Consider the following 19,891-nt stretch of genomic DNA (forward strand, 5'->3'; position numbering starts at 1 on the left):
AGGCATGCACACTATGTTGTCCAAATACACCTGTGTCAGCAGCAAAATATCCAAGGGCTTGCAGCCGGCTCCCTCCCTGTGCCTCACGGCAGCTCTGCCGGAGTAAGCTGGATCCCCTATGCCAAGTCAGGGTTCTCTGCTAAGTAATTTGAGTGTTGGAGGGACCCTTGGGCACAGGTCTGCTACTATTATTTGACATAATTTTCAGTCTGTTCTCCCTGTGTGCGTGGTTTAATCTAAGATCAAGAGAAGATTTTTAAGAATGAGTGAGTAAAAAAAGCAAGCAGGATATCTACCCCTGTAGACGGGCTCAACCCAGGAAAAGATCATGTCTTAAGTAATCTTTTTAAAAGCAAGAACAGATTAGAAATATTACAAGAAATATTGGAGTCGACATAGGTGGTTATTTCCAGTTTCAGTGTTAGTCTCCCATCAATAGTGCAACTTGAACTTGGAGTTTACAGTGCACATTTTAAAACCTTCATCTTTGGATCAAGAGTCTGCAAGCTGCAGCCTCAGGCCAAGTCCAGGAGCTGAATGCTTCTGTAAGTCGTTTTATTGAAGCATACCCACATCCTCCACATTCTACTGTGGTTGGGGCAGTTTTCACACCAGCACAGCGTACTGACAGGTTCTATGGCTATGACAGCCTAAAATATTTATCCTTAACAGCAAAAATTTACAACCCACAAGAAAATTCTGCTCCTTTGCAGCGAAGAATAAGGAGCACTGGATAGTATTGGTGCCCCTAGTGTTGGGTCTTACTCTTCCCAGGCCTTGTGTGCTCTAAAGAACACTTTTCAACCAAACGAACCCATGGAGTTAGAGTCTAGGGTGCATCAACACCAGCGATGATGTGATGGAGAACTGCTCTGGGGACAAACTCTGAAGAACCAGCAACTGCCTGGGTTTCGGTACCACAGCACAAGTGACGAATTTACAAAGGCAGATGGCTGCCAACCTTCCTTCTCTTCCACACTTCTCCATCCAGGCCTAAAGATAGTGGGTTACCAAAATAGAGCCAGGATCTGGGGAGGGAGTACGGGGTGGGCTGGAGGCCCTGCGGATGGATGCTGGGACAGTCACATGTGAGAAAGGAACCAAAGGTAGACCAGCAGGACTCAGCAGAAGAGGAACAGACACAGAAGGCAGGTGTCCCTCACAGACTGGGGAAGACAGAGCTGTTAGAGTGAGTGCCGGGTGAACTACAGAGTGTGTACATGAGCATATATGCAGTTAGGACTGAGTACACACATGCACATATGCACACGTGGTCACCCGGGTGAACTACAGAGTGTGTACATGAGCATATATGCAGTTAGGACTGAGTACACACATGCACATATGCACACGTGGTCACTCACTGCCCACTGAGAGTCCTGAAGCAGCAATGTACAGCAGCAGAGCAGACTCAGTCACATCTGGGCTTCAAACTATCTTTCTCCCACTAAAAAGATTCTACAGAGACGCATTCAATCCCAGGGCTGAGCTGGGAAAATTCGGGATGATCCCCAAATACTTTGTTTTGTCGGAGTCCCCAGTGATGACAGGAACGTGACTAGGAAGATATAGAAGCCAACTTGAGTATCCCACTGGCTAAGTCAGGAACAATTCAAGCACCGAAACTAATGAGAGCAACGGATTGCAACTTGCTAAATTAAAAGGGGATTCCACAAGTGTGTCATTTATATATAGCACCAACTCAGGGAGTATGGAGGGTGGGTAAGGAATGAGCAAGGCATGGTCTCCAGGAATCCAAAGCTTTATTAATTATAAAAAGAGGGAACAGAGGAACGTGGAGGGGCCCAGCAGACCTGCTTTCTGTCAGGCAGTCAAAGTCGTTAGTGCAGCAAGTGGAAACCATGGGCCACCTGACAGGACGCACTCAGGGAAAAACCAATTCCATTTCTGGATATTCTGAGCAAAGGGGACCCAGTCTGGATTCTATTGAGAAATGCACCAGATAAATCCAAACTGAAAGCTACCTTAGAAAGTCAGGGGGCTCTGAGGAGCTAACTATTCCAAACCGAAAGAAACAATCGGAGGGTACTTTTGACTCTGCTCTGGATGAGGCTTCTGTGGCTCTTGAGTGACATCTGTGTAATGGATGGTGGCAACAGAGCTGTGTAGACTTCCTGAGGCCAGGGAGCAGGGAAAGGACAGTGTGCTAAGGAGCCGCTGCTCACACTGGGGCCTGCACTCTAGTCACCAGTGTAATCTGGACACTCGGACACTGAGTCCCTGAGTCTGGGCAGGCCTGGGATTCTGCCTCCCTCATCGGCATCCAGTGATGTCATGAAGCTGCCAGGAACTACACTGGATGCAGTCAGGACCTGGGGAACCAGTGGAGAACATCACTCCCAGCCTCAAATACCCCCCCCCCCTCTGCTGTTTCTTTCAGTTCCAGACTCGTTTTCCTCTGGGAACCAGCCCCTCCCAGCTCTGTGCTTTGAGTCAGTGGGTCCTCGACACAGGCATGAACCATTCAACCTGGATGTGCGGCAGCCCATCCACCAGCCACTGTGGAAGGTTCAAAGCTCATCCTGAGCCCCAGCTAGGGGGTGCAACTCTGAGGACGCAGAGCTCACACAAACGGCAAACTGTTTCTAGAAACATCTCAGGCCCGATCTTTTGCTCTGTAACTCCCAGAGGCCTCGAGGTCTTTTTGATTCCACCACAAAGCAGCTTGTAAGCTAAGACAACTGGATTAGTCTTTGCCACGGTGTGGCACCGATATGGCAGGGTGCCCGCTATCAGTGGGTTGAAGAAACGACAGTAGCCACACACTACTCTTTATATCACACCCACCATGGAGTAGATACTCTTAGCTCTCAGCTGTCCGACTCTGGAAGTCCATGGAGCCACACAGAGATAAGAGAGGACATTTCTAGTCAGTTTTAGGTCACCCTCTGTATCGGGAGCGGCTTAACAGGGTGAGATTGGTGGAGAAAGCTAAATGTTTTGCTACAGACCACTATCCTCTCGGGGTTCCACAAGTCTCTGCATAGCCTAGCTACTCAATTCATAAATAATTGGTTCCCATTCCATACTGGGTTGTTTATATAGAGATATAAAATGAATGAGCAACGTTACAGGTTCACGAAGTACCTGTTTCACAAGCCCAGGCCTGTGAGCAGAAACCTCTCAACTGTCTTTATTCTACTGCCATCCTGTGGCTGACCTGTGCCACTGCAGCACCAAGACGCCAATGCTGCTTGAGATCTGTGGGATCATTGTCCTCAGTCGGGCTCCTCAGGAGGCGGCCAGCCCAGGCAGAAGGGTCCCACCAGTGGAAGCAAGGCTGAACATCACCAATCTTGAATTGACTTCTGTTTGATGAACTTCAAGGACAGATAATACAGGGACAGGAAGCCACAGCTGATGCCAATGACGATGAGGTAGATCGCATAAAGAGGATGTGAGTTCAGGTCCATGGCAGTGACCATCTGCGGACACAGACATTTGGTGAGCGCCCAAGGATGCTGTCCCCTCAGCAGCACTTGGATTGAGAACTCCCAGCCCTCGCTACGTACCGCGTCTCCGGGGACGGAGAAGGTGAGGTTGCCGATCTGCGTGGTGTAAATGTGTCCATTAAACTGAATCTGCATCAGCCCTGAGAAGCACCACCGGAGGAACGACATCTTGGAAATCCATGCAGGTACTGAAGACAGCAAGAGTTATGTTATTCCAAGTGTTAGTCGCATGGTCTCTGCTGCCCTGAGCAAGTCTCGGACTGCTCCTGGAGAGAAGAGTCATTCCGGCTGTGGCCAGTAGAGTCCTTTAAGGACCAAGGAGCAAAAGAGACAAGGAGTAACAGCTGTGGCTGGGGACACTGTGCTGAGGAGGCCGAGGACGGGTGACTTCCATGTTGGATTGCTACCTAATCTGGACAGTCATATGCTATACACTGCGTGTGCTCAGCTTCACAGGGTACTCAGACAACACCACACCAGAGACCTTGACCCTGGGGAGCACTCTGCTGGGAGAGGAGGACCCTGACACTGGGGAGCACTCTGCTGGGAGGGGAGGACCCTGACACTGGGGAGCACTCTGCTGGGAGGGGAGGACCCTGACACTGGGGAGCACTCTGCTGGGAGAGGAGGACTCTGATCCTGGGGAGCAGTCTGCTGGGAGAGGAGGACTCTGATCCTGGGGAGCACTCTGCTGGGAGGGGAGGACCCTGACACTGGGGAGCACTCTGCTGGGAGAGGAGGACCCTGACACTGGGGAGCACTCTGCTGGGAGAGGAGGACCCTGACACTGGGGAGCACTCTACTGGGAGAGGAGGACTCTGATCCTGGGGAGCACTCTGCTGGGAAAGGAGGAAGCTGCAAGGCCTGCCCAGATGTCGGCAAAGGCTGGTTTCAAAGCCAGAAAACAGCCTCATGGGCAACACAGTAAGAAGGGGCTGGAGGCTTTATAAGAGCTGGGGTTTGGGAGGCATTGGGAACTAACAGCTCTGAGAGGCTTTGAACAAGGAGAGGACAGGAACTTGTCCTTCAGAAAGCTCGCTCTGAATAGGTGAACACTGCAAAGGCCACCAAAAGACCAGATGGTGTCAGTGGCTCTGGGTTCAATGATGAGGGCGGGGCTGGGATGAAACAGAGGGAGCATTTAGGCCTGGCTCATTGGTCACTGTGATGGGAGGGAGTCAAGAGACCTCTGGGTGTGCGTGACGGGCTGTGAGGAAGTGACAGCGGGCAAAGGCCTGGAGAGGCCTGACAGATGAAGACTTAAGCAGCCACTGAGGCCTACAGAGGCCTGGCTAAGCAAAGAGGGGGCAGGCCTCACCTATCCACAGGTTGTTCAAGTTTATCATGAAGCCAGCCGTAAGGTAGAAGGAGTTGTAGAGAGCGTTGCAGCAGAAGGAGGACATGTGGAAGGTGGGCAGCATGGCAGAGGCGGCCAGGGCCATGGTCCTGCAGCAGAACACCACCAGCCACAGAAGCATGAAGTGCAGGAGGAAGAGCTCAGGCCCTGGCCGCAGGTTGGTCAGCCAGTAGATGGGCATCCCATAGATGATGACATAGGCACAGTGCTCTGGCAGCTCACCGAGGACCTGCAAAGCACAGCCTTCGCTGGGACATGGAGCCGACACCAGTGCTTGCTATCGTCTGAAGATGTTTTAAAGAGGATGCCGGCGCTCCTGCTCGGTGACGGGGTGGCAGGGAAGACCTCTGTCCCTGACCTCTCACCAAGCTGCCACTGCAGGAGCATTCCAGAGCTGTGCTCCATGGAGGTATACCCAGCTGGATGCCCACCCTTCCTGCCCAGACCTAGCAGCCTTGTGGTTTTACAAGAGGCATAAACCTCCCGAGCCTCTTCCTGGAAACACTTGCCTGGCTCGCTCAGGGCAGTAAGCATTGCTTGATGTTGCCCGCTTCTTCCTCTCTTAGTTCTGGCCGCCCAGAAAAGTACCCTTTCTGCTGCATAGCCCTGGGCTTTCTGGGAATAGTTTAGTATATGTGCTGCCGAAGCGAGCACATCTGGGAATAGTTTAATGACTAGCAAGTCTCTGAACCTCTTCTAGAGACTGCATGGCTGAGTGTTTCCGTAAATCTCTTTGCTGCAGCGTGTGCAGTGCCCCACGGGATTTGCTCCTGGCCCTGACCTTGGCAAAGAAATAAGGACCAGCAGTGTACAGTCCGTCCTCCAGTTCATAGTACAGCAGCGACCGCTCCGAGTGACCTGGAGATGGGGGAGAGGGAGGTGAATGAGCGAAGAGTGTTACTGAGGTCGCATCTCTTGTAATGCCGTGGGTGCCAGCGGAAGCAGAGGTTGGCCTCAGTGCAGTGCCCAGGGAGGCTGTCCCACTGTCCCGAAGTCTGGTGAGGAGGGCAGGTGACACTCACATTTGGAGACGACATCCAGAATGACATTAAAAGGAATGAGTGCTCCTATCATGAACAGGAGGGCTGCCATGTCCATGAAGGAGAGCGGCTTGTCTGCGTGGCCGTAGTAAAGGAAGCCAATGATGAGAGACATCAGGCAGGCTTCTGCTCCATGGATGAACAGGGTGGGCAAGTCCCGGAAGTCATTGGAAATCTGACGACTGAAAGAAAGGAAGGATGAGAAAAAAGAAATGTCAAAGGAACAACATATAAAACTCTGTGACCTTATCACCCGAAGCCTTATTTCCTCACGTGTACAATGTGGACTGAAATCCCACCATAGAGTCTCTGTGACGAAAGTGGGTGCTGACTATATGACCCTCGTTTGCAGCTGTCTTTCTTGTTTTGGTTTTGGGTGGGGTCTGGAGCTATGTAGCCCAGGGTGGCACTGAACTTGAGATCCTCTTGTCTCGTCTTCTCCCCAGCACTGGCATCTCTGGCTGGCACAAACAGCAAATGATGAGTTTTTACCACCAGTAATGGTTTCACTTACAGAGGAAAACCAAGTGTGTCATAAAGAGGTTGGCCATGGTGTGTCCCGTAAAGGTAAAAGCCTCCAAGTAAGGTGGCCATCCAAATGGACTAGACTAAATGACGTTTAACTAAGCTGGAGAGCTCCGATCAGAGAGGAGGCAGAGACATGATGCTTAGGTTAAATAGCTACTAAACCATAGAGCTGGTCCCAGGTCTCTGCATGTGCAGACCCCCAGAAAGCCCGAGTGCGGCAGGTGCACGTAGCCTTTGTTGAGCATCTGCCCTTCCCAGGTCTGAGCGTCCTACATGACGATTTCCATGATCATTGATGCTAATGCAATTTCATTCTTGTTTACAGGATAAGAGCATCAGTGGTGACTCAGGAGGGCTAGGCTGGTCCTAGGGATACTGGCTTTCAATGTCGCCACTTGCTGCTCCTCCACTCAGATTCCCCTCTGGTCAGAATGCTTTGCTTTGATACTCGGAGGCATAGAAGATGGGGATGAGAGAGAGAGAGAGAGAGAGAGAGAGAGAGAGAGAAACAGAAGACAGAGACAGAGAGAGACAGAGATAGAAAGACAGAGACAGAGAGAGACAAAGACAGAGACAGACAGAAGAGAGAGACAGAAAGACAGAGACAGAGAGATAGAGACAGAGAGAGAAAGAGAGACAGAGAGACAGAGACAGAGAGAGACAGACAGAGAGACAGAGAGAGACAGAGACAGAGAGACAGAGAGAGACAGAGATAGAGGCAGAAGACAGAGACAGAGAGAGACAGAGACAGAGAGACAGAGACAGAGAGACAGAGAGAGACAGAGACAGAGAGACAGAGACAGAGAGACAGAGATAGAGACAGAGAGACAGAGAGACAGAGAGACAGAGAGACAGAGAGAGGTTGATTTACCGGATCAGGGTGGTAAACTGCTGTATCATCCCGGGCAGCTCAGCAGCAGTTCCACAGTTGGTGTCCTGTGTGAGGGTCTGGCTGTTGGGAACAGTATGTGGTCAGGCTGGGGCACACCACCAGATCTTCCCATCAGGCAGTCTTTGGGCTTCTCTCAGTACCTGACTGCATAGGTGCCTGTGTCGAGACTCTTTGCCTCAGCTTTCCACAGAAAGTCGTCAAAGCCTTGCACTTTTTCTAGGAACAAGGCTGCAAGTAATCGAGCCTTCTCCATGGTGGCCACCTCCTGTTCTTTGCTGCGCCTGTCAATGCTCGTCAAGTCCACTGCAAGCAGAAGATGCAGGGCCATAGGCAACCTGGTCCCTGGAGCTCTCCCCACCCTCTGGGAAGGAGCTGGTGCCATGCTCAGAGCAGAAAGGCAGAGACCTGGTTAGTCCCTGACTCTGCCTGATCTAAGCACATATAGAGATGCCTTGGGTGGGCCATAGATCAGGAAGTGGCCAAGAGCAGAGGACCCAGCCCTACCCCACCCACACAGATGGCAGGTGCCTTCAGAGCTGGATATGTCACCACATGTATACACTAGTTCTAATTTCCGCTGTATATACATTTGCCTGGTGTTGTGAATTAACAATTTGGTCTCCCAAGTGACCAGGGTGCTGGGGACCAGCCACATACAGTGTTCACTGCCCATGCTAAGTTTTGCCCCAGGGGAGGCTAGGGCAGTCCACCTAGCTGAGGGACCAGGTTACTGAGGGATCTGAGACGTTGCCAACCTGCATTTGGCAGTCCCACCCTGCAGTTATGAGAATGGGATCTGCCTTCCTTCTAATGTCCCCGCAATGCCAGAAAGCACCAGGCCCGCCGGTCACAGCCAGGGCACTGCTATCCCCTGGAGACTCCAGGGCCATGTGTAACTGGGCTGTTCTCCCATCGTGTTCCCTCATCGGTCTGCATTGCACAAGAGACAAGCTTTGGGGGGGGGTTTATAAACCACACAGGACCCCTTTGTGCAGGGTATAGCTCAAATGTTACATTTTCTGGGCACCCTGTGTTCCACGAGAGCAACTCCTGCACCCCATATTAGTGACAGCCACCTGCCTTGGGGCTAGTAGACAAGGGCCCAACCCTACTCCCTCCAAACGAAAACAGAAAAAGAAAGTCTTTGTGTCTGCCATGGTTACTTGATTTTGGGCAGCCCTCCCAGGCTCATTCAGATTTCTCCTGGTAGCCAGGTTGGCAACTGTCCTCTGCCCCCTTATCTGAGGACACTGGCCAGAGTGTGACACACAGAAGTCGGGATGGCAACCTGAGCATGAAAGGTGACCTGTATGGGAGTTCATTGAGCACATGAGTTCACGGTGCAGGGAAACGAGCCAGGAGCCTTTCCTCCTGGGATAGAGGAGGATGCTGGGGTGACAGCGTGGGTGGAATGGCCTAGAGTCAAGGCTGAGGGCCAGGCATGCAAACGGGAGCTCTGGATCTGCTCCCACAGTTGTGTTAGAGCACGGTAGGCCAGGGCTGAGGCTCCTCGGCTAATCTGCAAAGCTGACCTTGACCTGACAGGACCCCATGAAGGTCAGCACTCTGCCATCCGAGTCACCTAGGGACTGGATGAGTGCTGGCCACTGCTTCCCAGGCTCAGGTATAATCAGCCACTTGTTTGATGGTATTCCTTAGCACCCTTGATGGGTTTTACAGGCAGGTGCCCTGAAAAAGCCACTGTTCCCCCTGAATGAAGTAGTTTAAGGTGTTCTGCATGAAAGATTGAGTACCTGAGACTCCAAAGAAAGCTAGGGCAGTGACCTATCGAGCAGTCTGTATTCAGAGACTCATTGGCCCTGTCCTGGGCCCCTTTACCTATACAACCTGCCTCTGTAGAGCACAAAGGCATGCACGCGTGTGTACACACGCACACACATGCACACACACGCATGCACACACACACACACACACACACACACACAGAGCTTCCTACAGTCTGCATAAAGACTGCAGGTATACAAATGAATCTAAGATCTCCTGGAGTATGTCCCCATCCCATCCGTCTGCAAACATCTACCCCTTCCTGTCCTTTCCTGTATGGAGGGACAATTTGTCAGAAGACTGCAGTACTCGTGCCTTGCATTTGACGCTGGCAAACCGAACAGTTTCCCATTTTGCATGCTACCACTCGGTCCTGCCTCCTCCTCCTCCTCGGGGAGCGTGCATAACAGTATCCTAGAGCTTTCTAGTATTGTGTGTATGTGTGTGTGTGCACAAGTGTTGTCTGTGTGTGAGTGTGTATGTGTGTGAGTGTGTGTGTCTGTGTGTGTGTGCAGGAGTGTGTGTGTCTGTGTGTGAGTGTGTATGTGTGTGAGTGTGTGTGTGTCTGTGTGTGTGCAGGAGTGTGTGTGTCTGTTTGTATGTGTGTCTGTGTGTGAGTGTGTGTGTGAGTGTGTGTGTCTGCACGAGTGTATGTGTCTGTGTGTGAGTGTGCACGAGTGTGTGTGTGTGTGTGTTGCTTTGTTTTGTTTGTTTGGAGGAGGAAGAGGAGGGGGAGGAGGAGGAGGATGAGGAGGAGGAGGAGGAGGAGGAGGAGGAGGAGGAGGAGGAGGAGGAGGAGGAGGAGGAGGAGGAGGTGACAGCAAATGACTGTGTCCAGGCTCCAGGTCGCTGTCTTTACTCACTCACCGTAGAAGTCAGCAGGGTTGCTGTAGCGAGGACAAGGGTAGCCAATTGATGTAAAGTACTGCACCATGTGCTGTGCCACCCCCAGGTAGATAGGGGTGCCAGACGTCATCAGAAGGACCAGGTCAAATAGCCTGAAGATGTCAGAGCGAGGCTGGTGGAGGGAGATGAGCACCAGCCTGTTGCCTTTGGCCAGGCGGGACAAAGTTCTCACCAGGTTGTGAGCGGTGAAGCTGTCGAGGCCGGAAGTGGGTTCATCCAGGATGAGGATTCCTGGGGGGTATCGCACAGGGAGCCCAGTGACCACGCCGGACAGGTTGTAGGCTCAGGTCCTCGCCCCTCAGGTTCCCAGGCCTCACCTGGGTTCCACAGGAGCTGCACCCCGATGCTCACTCTTCGGCGCTCGCCCCCGGACACCCCGCGTACGTATGTGTTGCCCACGCGGGTGTTGGCGCACTGCCGCAGCCGCAGCTCCGCAATCACGTCTTCCACCTGAGGGCAGGCTGAGCATTACGAGCGTCCAGGGGCAACTTCTTCACTTAATGCCAAGGAAGGCTTCTTCTGCACTTCATTTCCCTGCAGCATTGTTTGGCGAACTCCCCCACCCCCACCCCCACCCCCACCCCCACCCCCACCTTTGTCCCCCTGTCCCCTGGTTCCAAGCTAGGAATCAGACCAGATAATTGGCTCCCCACTCGCGTGAAGCACCAGAAAACCTTACACAAATAAACACTCACTTGACAAGGTCTGGGAAGTGAACCCCTGACGCTAACTTTTAAATACACCAGCATGTAGGTTGGGTTGGTTAAACTATCCAGCTGAACTGGGTCTTCGGATAAATCAGGGAAGTCTCAGACACCAGGGACACCAACCAGCCCACTGGTTACCCGTTTGTCTCGCTGGGCCTGAGAGAAGGTCTTGGGCAGGCGCATCTGGGCGATGAAAGTCAGGGTCTCTCTGACAGTCAGATTGGGGAGCAGCTGGTCTTGCTGGCGCACATGTGCCACACACTTCTGTATCAGCTGAGGCGTGCTGGGTTGCCCGTTTATCCAGATTTGTCCTGATTTCATCTTGCCACCATGGTCTCTGCCTGTGATAACGTCGAGTAATGTGGCTCTCCCGCAGCCTGCAAACCCAGAAACATTCCTGAGGGCAGGGTTTCTGCAGGGCTTACCTGCCAACTACTTCCCCTCCACAGCCCTCTCTCGAAACACCAGGATTGCTCTTCAGAAGCGACCGAGCTCAAGGGAAGCCCACACTGTTCTTAGATTTGGATGGGACAGCACAGCAGGTGCATGGTCAGACTTTTTTTTTCCACATCCAACTTTCGTGGGTGGGGACAAAGAGGTTTCTGGTAGAAGGCTGGAGTCCTGACTGCTACAAGCTGCTGTACCTGGTACACTTTCCCTCTCCCACTACTAACCAATGGCTTTCTCCAAGTTGAGGCTAATTACACTACAAAGTGTAGCTATTTTTTGGTAGAAAAAAACCTTGGCAGCATCTCATTCATCTTTTGGCTCCAGCGCGGCTTTGTGGGAATGATTAATTTGAAGCGTTCGTAGCCTGTCGTTAAAGAATCCAAAACTACAACCTAGCCGTTTGGTGGTGGCACTAACCTTTAATGCCAGCACTTGCGAGGCAGAGGCAGATAATCTCTGTGAATTTGAGGCCAACCTGGTCTAAAGAGTGAGTTCTAGGACAGCCAGGACTAGGCCGAGAGACCTTGTCTCAAAAACAAACAAAAAACCATCAAACAACCAAACCAAAAAACAAACCCAAAACCTAAAACCAAACCAAACCAGTCAACCAACCAAAACAAAACAACAAACAAATCCCCTCCCCCAAAAACCAAGCAAGCCCCCAAAACAAAACAAATCCAAAAAAAAAAAAAACAAGCCCCCAAACAAAACAACCAAACGAAAAAAAATCCTACAACCTATTTGAGAAAAATAATCAACAAGCGATGTGTAGGCTCCCAAACATCCATACCCTCCTCTCATTGTAAAAGTCAGTGTCTTTTTTTTCCTCTACTTTCAAAGAAACATCATCCCTTCATTCACAACTTAACAACGGAACAATGCTTGTTAATTTGGAAAAGTGAGCATTGTATGCATTTGATGGGGCTCTCCCTCCTGTAACTAATTTTGTTGTTTTGTGACAGGGTCTCACTATACAGTCCCAGTTGTCCTGAAACTCACTATGCAGACCAGGCTGGCTCCAATGTACTGAGATCGCCCTGCCCCCTGCCTCTGCCTCCCAAGTGCTGGGATTCAAGGTGTGCACCGCTATACCTGGCTCTCCTATTAACTATTTTAACTGTGGGTGTGAACCTGCCTCAAGCTTGGAGAACACCCTCCTGTGTTCAAGCTGGAGACAAAGTCTGTCTGGTTCAGACAAGATGTTGGTTTCCCCACTGTGTACGGTTTGTGGAATTAATAGCTTTTTTCCCCCTCTTGTAAACAAGGCAAATGCCTATAGACAATATGTGACAAATCCTCCTTGACATATGCCACATGCTGCCTGCCATAGCCAAACAAACCCAAGGACCTTCATCTACAACCCCCTTGCTTACTGTCCAAAGGCTTAGAGAGCAGACTGCTTGTTGGAGAGAGAGAGAGAGAGAGAGAGAGAGAGAGAGAGAGAGAGAGAGAGAAAGAGAGCGCTCAGCCCTGCTCACTGTTCAGCCTCAGACACCGATTTTGCGAGCGCAGGGGACTATGCCAGCATTCACAGGTACCAGGGATCCCTAGTTAGAGGGCAGGAAGATCACATTTCCTAAGCAAAACTGTGGCAAAGGTAGTGGCAGACTTTCTAGCCAAGAGTGCCTGGTGCTCTTGGGCAAATCTCTCTGAACAGCCAGGGCACTCAAGAGCCTTGTCTTGCGGCCGCTGTCTCCTCACCAGGAACCTTATCAACTTCAAAATCCTTTCATATGGCTGAGTCTACGGATCAAGTAAATGCTCGGAGCTAATGTTTTAGAATAATTTTTTAAAATTATTGTAATGGCTAGTGTGCATATTCATGTTCCTGTGTGATAGCATTTAAAGTAATTAACGTCACGGGATGTGCAGTGACTAGGTCTTCCTAAGAAAGCGTCAATCATTTCAGTCACGTAATCTTGAAGCCGAGTGAAGATGAACCTGGATGTTACTCAGGGTAAATCCTGCTGAGGCTCCGGGACTGCACTTTCTACTTAAAAATCATGGCCACTGCTGGCTAGAGAGCCCTGTGAATACAAATCCATCAATATTCAGCGTCAGGACTGAGCAGTGGCTCCTATGCCTCTTAGGTGCCCCCAAAAGACATAGCGAACAGGAGAGACTGTCAGACATTGTAAGTCCAGCTACCCTTTGCTTGTTTAGAACGGCATCACAGGTCAGGGCCAGGGGCTGAATGAGTGTGCATGTTGTCTCAGTTACAAAGTGCGCTTACATATTGTGGCTTGTTTGATCTTTGGTTAGACAGTAAACAGCTCTATCAGAAGAGTGTAAAAGTTTGGAACAGATGTTCGAAGTGTTGGGCAATTTTTCCTTCTGGAAATGATTAATTAAAAGGTATAAAGTACGCCCTCTAATCCCGTGTAAAGGAGTCCCAGGAAGAATCAGACACAAGTGTAAGATCTGGCACTAGTTAAATTCCTGTCTTTGGGAGACTCACTCAGAATGAGTGTGTGTGTGTGTGTGTGTGTGTGTGTGTGTGTGTGTGTGTGCGCGCGCGCGCGCGCACGCGTGCGCGTGTGTGCCATGTGTGCTCACAAAGAACACTAGAATTGTGCAGGACCAGATGATTGTAAAATCTTCTTCCTGATATGCCTCCAGACAGGAAGGGTGTAAGGCAGAATCCAACATGGGAAACAAACCATTCTCCAAGCCCCTCTCATCTGCAAGGTTCTGTAACTTCAGGTTTGACCTGTGAAAGTGATGGCCTGAGACACTCCGAGAACCTGGCTCTTTGCAGGCAGTCGGAGGTTATGCTAGGACTGTGGAGGGGACAGTGGTGACTTGGACCTGCCGAGTCATTGTCTGACCATGACCTGACTCTGGCTGAGCAGGCTCCTATGGTTGGGGGAGTCTCTGAAAAGAACACCATGTTCTAAAGCTGCTTGGGTATCGTCTTAGGCCAGTGTGAACTGCAAGCAGACACTGTGGCCAGAGCTGCAGGGAGACTGGAGTCTCACTCAGGTCCACCTCAGCAGCTACATCCAGGAGTTGGTGGGTGCAGGAGGGGACATTTTAACCCACGTCTGCCCGACTCAGAGCCTGTGATCTCAGTCACGTTACTTTCTTAGTCCAGAGTTGTGCATGCAGCATCCATGACTGAAGGCTGTTCTGTATCGTACGGGTGAAAAACCATTGTCCCCTGATGGTCTCTGTGGTACCTGCGCTCCCTATGATAGCCAGCATCTGTCCACTCCTCACTTTGAAGCTCAGATTTCGGATGCCCAGATCCCAGGAGTCCTGGCTGCCGCGAGACCTCCACGGTAACTTGAACTGAGCCAGCTGCTCAAACCAAGGCACCTGAGAGGCCATGTCCACCTGTGGGGAGAGGTTATCGAGTCCCTGGGAAGCTGAGCCATTCAGAGGGCTTCAGCAGCTTCTAATGTGTAACTCCTCTCCCAGGAGACACCCCAGTACTGATACATAATACATCTTGAGGCATCCCACACCCCAGTCCTACCAAACATGGCAGTGAGATCCCCACCATCCGGTTCAAGTCTAGAGCTGAGGGGGGGGGGGGTGAGTGACCAGAAAGCACATGACATACCAGAAAACCAGCAAGTGTTTCCCAGCTGCAAGTCATCACAATAATCACGTTCTATCATTATCCCATCTACTGTTCATTGCAAACATATGGCGTGGGTACCACTGTCTACTGACCAGTTCAAAGCAATTAAGGAATTTACTCACGCTCCTACAGTTTGCAGTACGTGGTAGAGCAGAGAGGGGTTGCAAAGCGGCTCATTCCTTTGTTTAGTTCACAAGCACAAGAGGGCTTGGGGCTCTGAAGTTCAACATCCACTTGGGCAGCATGTGGTCTGCCCCTGGGGAAATGGGGGCTTGGGGGATCACTGACTTCTGACAAGGGCATTTCTGAGACCCTCCATGGTGGCCTCCAGGTGGCATCCTGCATGTTTTTATCAGCAGCAGGACAACATATTTTTATAAAAATAAACCATGTAGGTACTTGGATAGATAGATAAATGATAGATAGTTGAATGGATAGATGGATGGGTGATACATGGATGGATAGATGTTAGATAGATAGATAGATAGATAGATAGATAGATAGATAGATAGATGATGGATGATGGATAATGATGGTAGATCTGAGTGGGTGAAATCTGAATAAATGGTCATTTACTTAACAGCACGTTGTTCATGTCCTAGTTTTGATAATTACTATGTCGTTTGCCAGATGTGACTTCAAGGGAAGCCCAACAGAGTGTCTCCACAAACACTCTGTTTTGCTACGTGTGTTTTCTACAGGCATGTTCATGCACGTGTGTGTGTAAATGCACCTTGCACATGTGTGTGTGTGTAATCCAGCAGTAAATGGCACCACTGTCTTCCTTCAATATCTTCTACTTTACTTTTGAGACCTGGTCTCTTGCTGAACCGGGAACTCACAGATTCAGATAGGCCGAGTGACATGTGAGGATCCTCCTGTCCCCAGGACCGCAGACATGTGCCACCCTAGAGCAGATTGTTTTCTGTGGATTCTGGATATCGGAGCTCAGGCACCGAGTGGGCCATCTCCCTAGCCCCTTTGATCTCTGTCATCCAATACAGATATATAATATGTTCATATATGTCATACATTGTATAGTTGTATATATATGTTTGTATATACAAAGACATATATCTTATGTATTGATAAACATATAATGTTATAAACATAAATATGTGTGTATGAATGTATACACACCCCATATATATGTATATATATGTGTATATATATATATATATATATATGAGTTTTGTGTTCCAGAGATATTCTCCACATACCTTCACAGTGAACTCCTCACAAGGGTTCTACCCTTTCCCAAACCTCTAGCTGCAGGTGGGGCTTGTACCCAGGGTAGACTGAACTTTATCTTTGGGGTTAGAGAACCTACAGGACAGGCTCACCCTTCCTCCCCCTGAACATTCTTTTTTTTTTTTTTTTTTGGTTCTTTTTTTGGAGCTGGGAACCGAACCCAGGGCCTTGTGCTTGCTAGGCAAGCGCTCTACCACTGAGCTAAATCCCCAACCCCCCACCCCTGAACATTCTATTACCTGATCACTCTTCTCCCCTGGACCCAGGCATGTGCCCCTACCTGGTAGGTGAGATCTCTGACCTCCAGAGTGTTGGACTGACCACTGTAGGTGAAGTAGAGGCTGTTGTCACTTTCAGAGGAGAACACGCTGTCCTGGAGGCTCTGCTGGGAGACAGACAGGTGAGGGGCAGAGAAGCAGACAGGAGGGTACGAGACAGGCACGGGCAGCTGCTGGCCTTGTGCTTGAGATCCCACACTGACAGGAAGTGGATCATGCAGGTGTACACCAGGGCTCTGAGAAAAGCAGGACATTGACAGGGGTGGCCCCAGGCTTTTCTAGGACAGCTTCAGCCTCAGAGACCTGCAGCCTCAGGCTGGTTCCTGAATCTAAGCTGTTTAAGATGGGTGATCCCCAGATTCCAGTGGGGAGATCTGAGCTGAGAGCCACGACATCCTTGAGAAGTGACTTCCATTTCTGAATCTGGCCGGATTAATGACCTAATTAGTGTCAAATAGACACAACGTGAGAAAGAGACAGACCACAGTAGGTTAACTCGAGTGTCTGTGAAGATGTCTCCCCCAGGGAAGTTTGATCATATGATGATAAAAGAACTCTGTGCCACAAAGCCCTTGAAAGCCTTTGGGGACATTTTGGAGGAAGCTCTGCCATCACCATCGTCATCATCATCAACGTTACCATCATCTCCAAAAGACTATAATTCTGTCGTTATATTTGTGTTGCAAGTGTGAGCATTTGATACATGTAGTCAGCAGGTAGGGGCCAAATGCAGCAAGCGCCTTCCCCATTTGTCATTTCTTTGCATTGGAAACAAATTCTTCTCTTCTGGTCGTTTTGTTTTGAAAGTAAACCTTTTATTTTATTTTGTGTGTATGACTGTTTGCCTGCACGCATGTATGTGCACCACACACATACCTGGTACCCTCAGAGGTCAAAAGAGGTCACTGGGTCCTCTGGACCTGGAGTTATGGGTTGTTGTGAACCATCTATGTGTGGTGGGAATGGGACCCAGGTAGTCTCGGGTGCTCTTAATATTTGAGCATCTCTCCAGCCCATTCTCTGATCTTTATTTTAAAAAATATAATAACAATGGTATAAACTATGGTCACCCCACTGTGCTTCAGGAACACTAGAATTTGTGTCTCCTATCTCATTTTGATGCCCAGGATTTGACTGCCACCTGTCCCTTAATGTAGTTCATCTCTCTGAAGTAGGAATATATTGGAGAAACCGTGTGTGTGTGTGTGTGTGTGTGTGTGTGTGTGTGTGTGTGTACGCGTGTGTGTACGCGAGTGTGTACGCGTGCATGTGTGTTAGGGACTCAAATCCATGGCATCAAATATGCTAGACCAATCACGGTACTGACAGAACCCCGAGACCACATCCCGAGTCCCTGAGGTCTCAGATCTTAGTTACTTGAAAGGGATAGGAATCTGTTCTTAGATACTTGCGCTGATACAAAGTTTCCGTTGGCTTCAGGGGTGGAGGGGCTGCTGAGGGAGGAGAGCTCTCAGTTACTGTGCTACTGTGACTAAAGAGATGTGAGGACCCTGGGATTTAGACAGAAAGGACAAAGTGGAACACAGGGATGCAGTTGATTAGTTCCGAGCTCAACACTAACTCGCCCAAGCCCACTGACCCTGCCCACGTGGAGAGTCTGGCTTTCCAGGAGCCTCGCAGACAGCTCACCTTCCGGAAGGAAAAACAATCCTGTCTGGCTTGTGGATGACTTCTGTTCCATTTTAAAATATTTTCCTTGGCATCCAGGAAGGATTTGTTAGACTCTTCCTGAGGTTTTGACAAATTCTCTCTATTTTTCAAATCCTTAAATATCTATTCAGCTGACACCTTAATGAGCATGACTGTCAGAACATCATTTGAATTTGTGACAAGTGACACCCTTAAAAAGTAAAAGCTGGTTTATTTGTAGGTAACCAGCATGGCTCCTGCTGGGCTACAGTGTAATGTCTCCTTGTATTAACTTCTGGTTAAATTCCTGAGTCAGAAGCACAGACAAGTGGGAAAATCCAGAGGACACAAAAGGGGAGAAATCTGCAGAAAACGGTGGCTGGCAGGGACAAAAATAGCAAGTCTCCAGCCCAAGGCACATGCCTGGCCCTCTGTTGGCGCCTCCAGACATGAGCTCACCTGCCTCTGCTGAGGGCTCAGGCTTTCTATCCCTGTCCCTGTCCGAAGTGTGAGGAGACCGGACCATAGGCCCTGCTGCCCTGGTACTCAATGCCAGAATTCCCTGTGTAGATGCCCCCAATCTCCTCCCTTCTCCCAGGCCACTTTCTGAGTATGGACAGTGCAGGTCTCTGGAGACGGCCTAAGAAGAATATGAATAGACAACATGTGTGGCCGCTGCACAAGTTCTTTGTAGAGTGAGATGCTGGTTGGGCAGAGAAGATAGGCAGGGCATGGACCGGAAGCCAGCTCCTAAGTTTTCTAAATTTGCATCTAGAGGTGAGTCATGTAGATTGACTGACAGCTTTTAAATATGGGAGCACAGGACACATCAGTATCAAATTTCCCAAGCCCCACAGTTGTCAGTGGCGGGCCATCCCAGGGCACACACAACAGTGGGACCTCCCAGGAGGAACTTGTAAATGGCAGGACCTAGGCACACTTTTGGATGTAGAATTCTGACAGCTCGTTGCCTCTTTAGCTGTGGTGACCAGAAGGGTCAAAGACTCCAACACTACCACTGGTTTTATATCCTATTCAGGAAGTGAGCATCAAGGTCCCAAGGGACAGATGTAGTAGGAGTTATTTCCCCATAGATGTCTGCCTTTCGGGGAATTCTGACAGCAGAGTTGGCTGTCACTGTGGTAGTAGGACTTGCTCAATCCCAGGCAACCTTGTCTCACCTAGAACAGGGGCTTCCCTGTCAGATGTGGGCCATCCTGTTCTCTCCAGAAAAGTTGGCGTGGGGTAGAAGCTGGGGTGGAGATCTTCTCTGCTCTATCTTCCCATCTTGCCTTCTGCCTTAAAGCCTGCCCACAGCTCCAGTCAAAGGCCATTTACCAAGCAAACATTTCTCTGGGTAGATGAGGAAGGAAGCCTAGGAACTTCACTCCCTGGTCGCCCGGCTGCTCTCTGTTCGCCCCATCTCTCTCTCAGATCATAAGACTGCAAGAATACATTTCTGACGCTCCCAAAATAGCGATCTGTTGTTACCTCACCTCTGTCTCTTGACTACCACTGAGATCCTTGGCCTGACGGTCACATGGGCCAATGCTCTGTGATGGAATGTCATTTGAAAACCATCAATCCCGGTCACTCACGAGAGCATCATCTCCCTTTAGGAGCATGTCGCCGGGTGGGAAGTGACCTCAGAGGCCTCCTGGCTTCTGAACCTGCTCCCCTCAGCCTATCAACATGGAGGAGACATTCTACTTGAAGTCGGGGTGGTGAACTAGGACTAATTCTGTGGTAGGAAAGAAAGGTCAGTTTCATCTTGCCTCCACCCTGGGACTAGGTCACTCACTGAAGCATCCTGGAGTACAGTCCCGTTCCACAGCTGGGTCTCCTCTTTGGTCTTCTCAGCCATGACCTGCGGTGTTGTGCCCTTTGTGTGGCTCCTGAGGCCTCCCCTGCTGTTGGCTAGGCCAGGATTCTTTCTGTCTTTGCTCCTTAGAGCTAGGGCACTTGAGTCCTCCTTCCTGGCACCAGCC

General features: G+C 50.2%; 1 protein-coding gene across 1 annotated transcript; it reads right to left on the reverse strand.

The window, feature by feature from the left end:
* Window positions 1–460: 460 nt before the first annotated feature.
* Abcg8 (ATP binding cassette subfamily G member 8) lies at window positions 461–19,877 on the reverse strand. Its single transcript, NM_130414.2, is given in 14 exon segments — window positions 461–1,063; window positions 1,207–3,446; window positions 3,534–3,661; window positions 4,792–5,059; window positions 5,612–5,688; window positions 5,853–6,052; window positions 7,270–7,350; window positions 7,431–7,593; window positions 9,943–10,212; window positions 10,299–10,431; window positions 10,827–11,065; window positions 14,318–14,474; window positions 16,256–16,357; window positions 19,705–19,877. Coding segments are annotated over 13 exon segments (2,019 nt in total). The 5' UTR covers window positions 19,768–19,877; the 3' UTR covers window positions 461–1,063; window positions 1,207–3,308.
* Between the last annotated feature and the right edge of the window lie 14 nt (window positions 19,878–19,891).

The sequence above is a fragment of the Rattus norvegicus genome, chromosome 6 (genome assembly GCF_021556685.1).
Source record: "Rattus norvegicus strain SHRSP/BbbUtx chromosome 6, alternate assembly SHRSP_T2T, whole genome shotgun sequence".
Classification (NCBI taxonomy): domain Eukaryota; kingdom Metazoa; phylum Chordata; class Mammalia; order Rodentia; family Muridae; genus Rattus; species Rattus norvegicus.